Source organism: Marmota marmota, unplaced genomic scaffold (genome assembly GCF_001458135.2).
Source record: "Marmota marmota marmota unplaced genomic scaffold, marMar, whole genome shotgun sequence".
NCBI lineage: Eukaryota > Metazoa > Chordata > Mammalia > Rodentia > Sciuridae > Marmota > Marmota marmota.
In genome coordinates, this window is record NW_026000224.1 from 101,201 (window position 1) to 105,684 (window position 4,484).

General features: G+C 47.7%; 1 protein-coding gene across 1 annotated transcript; it reads right to left on the minus strand.

Annotated features, from left to right (window-relative positions):
* Positions 1–2,337: 2,337 nt before the first annotated feature.
* LOC107158164 (sperm-associated antigen 11B-like) lies at positions 2,338–4,484 on the minus strand. Its single transcript, XM_015504635.1, has 3 exons — positions 4,424–4,484; positions 3,761–3,910; positions 2,338–2,471 (listed from the first exon to the last, which is right to left on the minus strand). The coding sequence occupies exons 1-3, from the start codon at positions 4,482–4,484 to the stop codon at positions 2,338–2,340; spliced, it is 345 nt and encodes a 114-aa protein (XP_015360121.1).

Here is a 4,484-nt window from a genome sequence, read left to right on the forward strand (position 1 = left end):
GAGAGACTCGAGTCCAACAAGGACACAGTGAGATCTTCTTTCCAAAGTTCAGGGAGAGGAAATTCTCTATTCTGCACTGCTTAGTGCCATCTCCGTTGGGCCTAAACCTCATTGGTTAGGCCTTCTCCTCCACTCTGCCCTTCTTCCCTTTGCTCCAGGCATGGAGGATACTTCTTATTGTTTCTTAAATATACCAAACACACACATGCCTTGGGACATCACCATGTGCTGCTGTCCCCTTGGAATGCCCATGGCTCACCAGACAGTGACAGGTCTCTCTGTAACCCCCTCCAGGTCCTTACCCAATAGCCACCTTCTCAGTGAGATTTTGTGCCACTGAAATATCAACCCTCTGTCTGACAATTTGCATTCCCTCCCCTGATTTTCTTTTCCCCTATCACTTTCTAACATACCATGTGTTTTATTTTCATACTTTGTTTTTGGTCTGACTTGCCAATAGAATGTGGGCTCCATGAAGGCAAAGACTTTACCTATTACTGACTTACTTGTACATAGAATAATACCTGGGGTAGGGAAGATGCTTGCTAGCATTTTTTGAATCAATGAATGAGTGCGTGAAGGAGAGCAGAGATGTGATGAGATTCAAGGATAATGGTGACATGCTCGCTTTCTTTTTTCTCCATTTCTGTCAGTCATCTGAACTTTATTCTCCCTTTGAACACTTCTGCTCCCAGAGACCCTTATTCTACTCCCATTGCCTCATCACTATTTAACTCTCACTCCATAAACAAACAAAAAGCTTCCATCAGTAACTTTTTGTTCTTGTCACCTAAAGGACACTGACACCCTAGAACTAAATATCCCAGGCCATGTGGATAATGGAACTCAGTCTAGAAGCCTGCTGTCCTGTATCTTGGTGCTATGGCTGAGGGTAGATGGGGCGACAGGTGGGGCTTCCTTCGTCCATCTGTTCTCCAGAACTACCTCCTGTTGGCTCAGGTGTCGCCTCTTCCAGGACTGCCTTCCACTGCCCCGAACTTTCTCCATCCTCATCTTCTGGAATGGCACCAATTCCGGTCTCTCCTCTTCTACTCCATCTCCCTCCATGTTTCCCCATTCTCTCTACCCCTCTTAAAAGTTAGCATCCCTCACCATAGTCCCTCTTCTCCCCCAGAGATCCATCTCTCATGATGGATTGTTACCATCCACAAGTGAATGGCCTCTACCTCTCTGTCTCACTCTCTTCTCTCCTGGGATTCATATACTTCTGTTCAGCTCTCACTGAACTTGTGTGAAGTCCTTCCATTTCAACGCATCTGAAGCCAACCTGACTCTATGCTCCTCCTTGGTTCCTGGGGTAGCCTTGCTCACAGTCTTTGACGTCCCATTTGCCATTCCTTCTTTGTCACCAGACCTATAAACACCTCCTCTCTAGAATGCCCCCTGATGGTGTTTTACTATAATCTACTATTTCTACTTCGGCACATTGGGTCTCCGTGAACTCCAGATAAGACCATCTCTTACCTGGTATTTCTGCCTCTAATCTCATGCATTTCTAGCCCATTCCAAAATCTGTTGTTAGAATGAATATTCAAAACCGAAAATTCAGCCATGTTGCTCTCCTCCAGCACCTGACAGCCTTCTCTTATGCAGGGCCCTTCAGTGTCCTATCAGCTTGCCTTGAAGGTGTCACAGCATCTCCTACACAAGCCTCAGCTGCTGCTATGAATCAACCTTTCTCTTTGCAACTCTGTTGGGCTTCTCCCCATTTACTCCACACTCCCACATCTCAGAGCTTTCTATAAACTGTACCCTCTGCTTGGAGATCTCTGCCTTCCTCTGCCAAATTAATGAATTCCCAATCATATGCAAGTTCTTCTCAAATCCCAGGACCCCTTTCTTGATTCTCTTATATTTGTCTGCTGCATGTATTTCTTGGCCTCCATCCACATGATAACATATGCAGCATTTTATTGTTTTTATGTATTTAGGAATTTGTTTCCCCACATCTTCTTCAGGTTCCTAATTTACAACATTTCTCAGTGCCTAAAGCAAAGTAAGTACTCAGCAAATTCTTATTAAATAAAAGAACACATTGCTTGAAGCTTTTCCATGAAACTTTATTACCTCCACACCCACCAGCACACAAATTGTGATTTTGAAGATGTTGCTCATCTCAGGCTGTCACCTTCTGTAAGGTTGTCTTTTGGCATCTATTTTGCTACAAGAAAATGTTTAGCTGGTTTGTTGTTCATGGCAATGCCTCAGATCCTGTCTGCTAAGACACTTCTCCAAGAAAAACCTGCATCTGTATTGACCTCATGGCCCAGAGGGCAGACAGGTGGACAGAGCATCCCTATTTCTGCTTTGGTGACATCAGTTCCTGGGTAAACAGCAGGCATCTTTCTTTTTAGAGCAGTAGCCGACTTGTGTTTCCAGATAATTACAATATTCTTGACAGAGACCTTCAGCTTTCTTGCAGTTGACAACTTTCAGAGCTGGTTCAGGTTCTGCATAAGAAACATCAAAGTTAGCCTCTTAAGGTTGTCTCAGGAATTGAAGAGTGGCCATGTTAGCTCTTAAGGACAGAGTGGGAGATGGCAGTGGGTATAAAACGTCTTCCTGTCATCACACTTTCACGTTCTGAACTGTAGACACTCCAGACCTGTTGCTCCAGACCTTCTGGGTCTCCTCAGCTCTCTCGTTAGTCAAGTAGGAGGAACGGTCCTGTTACGTGAAGCCCTGCTAGCTAAATGCCTGGAATTGCACTTGTGTGTATTTGTGCTAGTCTCCTTTCCCTTCCCTTGGGAGGAGAGTCAGTCCAGTAAGTCCTTTGAAATTGGAGGCCACTTCCAGAGAGACTGAGGTGAGGATAAGGCAGAAATTCAAGCTGGTGGGACCTTAATGCTGAATTTACCAGAAATCTGACAGCACCCTCTTGTCCTCCTCCACTGAGCTGCTCATCTAGTTTTTCCTGTTTCAGGGTCAGCAATGAATCTGGGAATAAGAGTAGCCCAGACTTGTGGATATGCAAGTGGTCCTGGGCAGGAAGGCCCCTGAAGACTGACCAGGGCTGTCCTGAGAGTCCAAAAGGGTGGCCTGGGCTGTGGTTCCATGCCACTTCCTGTTTCCTCCTCACTCAAGGAGATGGCATACAGTGTGTGCTGTGTCCCCATCCCCAGGAATCAGTCCCTGAACTCACTTCACCCCTGGCACTTAGAGGTGTCCAGTAAATTCCTGTGCAGTGAATGACCTCTGAAGTCTCCTGGAAGGAGGAGAGTGATCAATCAATAGTGTCTCCTCTGGCTGCTGTATTGCATGAACTCAGACACTACAGAAGAGCCTCAGAGAACTCACCTCCTGGTCCCACAGTATGTCCATATTTCATGAGGCCCTCAGTGATCGCCCCAGAAGAGGCTGTAAGACCTCCACAGCCCACAGTGCAGGGTAGTGCCTGCCTGTAATCCCTGCAACCTCAGAGGCCAAGGCAGGAGGCTTGCAAGTTTGAAGCCAGACATGGCACTTAGCCAGACTCTGTCTCAAAAAAATAAAAAAGGAGGGTTGTGGATGCAGCTCAGTGGCAGAGTGCTCTTGGATTCAATCCCCAGTGCCTCAAATATGTGAATCCACCCCCCCCACACACACACACACCCCGCATGGCCTTCCTGATAGGTAGGACGACAGAACCACACACACAACTACTTTCCACCCAAACCCATCCACACAATCACCTTCCCATCTCATTCATTCAGCATTTCCTAAGTGGTGAACTTGTCACACACGTTGGCACCTGACTCACCAAGAAAAGGGGGAGTTCGCGGTTGGAAGTAACGCCTTACTTGGTGATGCACCATGGGAGACCCGTTTGCTCCCTGCCCAGGAGCTCCTTCCTGGGGGCCGCTGGGGACCTCAGTGCCTGAGGAGTTCACAGAGAGGGCTCTGTGCAAGCCTGTGAAAATGCAGATGCAGAGGGGTTCAGTGCTCTCCATTCAGCAACCCACGAGGACAGGGCCCCTCTAAGGGGCAGGGACAGTGGGCAATGGGATGGGGTAAGGTGGAAGAGTGCCCGGTGCTACCTGGGCGTGTGCACACTTGTGTACATGTGCATGAGTGTGTGTTGAGGGGAAGAAGAGAAGAATGGTGGTGAAAAGCTATTTGTGCAGAGACGTCTCCAATGCAGTTGTCAGGATTCCTTAAGACTTAATGTCTTCCTCCATAAGGGGCGGAGGAATGTTCCAGAAATAAGAAAACAAAGTGAGAGGAAGGACCTTCTTGCTTGGGAAATCAGTGCCATCAGCACATTCAAAGTGTCTGAGAACCCATCTCAGAGACTTCTGCCCGAAAGTTCCATCAGGAAAATGTGCTCCTGGGACTTAGGGTCTCACTGGCCAGCCTGGACTTCCAGACCTCAGCAAAGACTTTTGCGGGAGACCCTGGCTCCCAGGACATCTTTCTTTTTTACCTGGGAACAGCAGGGCCACAAGGAGAAGGCTGATGAAGGGAGGGTGGAATCGCTGAGCCAT

What these genes read in the sequence shown, in the direction of transcription:
- LOC107158164 (XM_015504635.1), bottom strand. Translation starts at nt 4,484, where the DNA reads ATGGCTCAGCGATTCCACCCTCCCTTCATCAGCCTTCTCCTTGTGGCC. An exon ending in TGTGGCCCTGCTGTTCCCAG is followed by an intron (nt 3,911 to 4,423) that starts GTAAAAAAGAAA and finishes GCATTTTCACAG; the next exon opens with GCTTGCACAGAGCCCTCTCT. An exon ending in GCGAACTCCCCCTTTTCTTG is followed by an intron (nt 2,472 to 3,760) that starts GTGAGTCAGGTG and finishes TTTCTTATGCAG; the next exon opens with AACCTGAACCAGCTCTGAAA.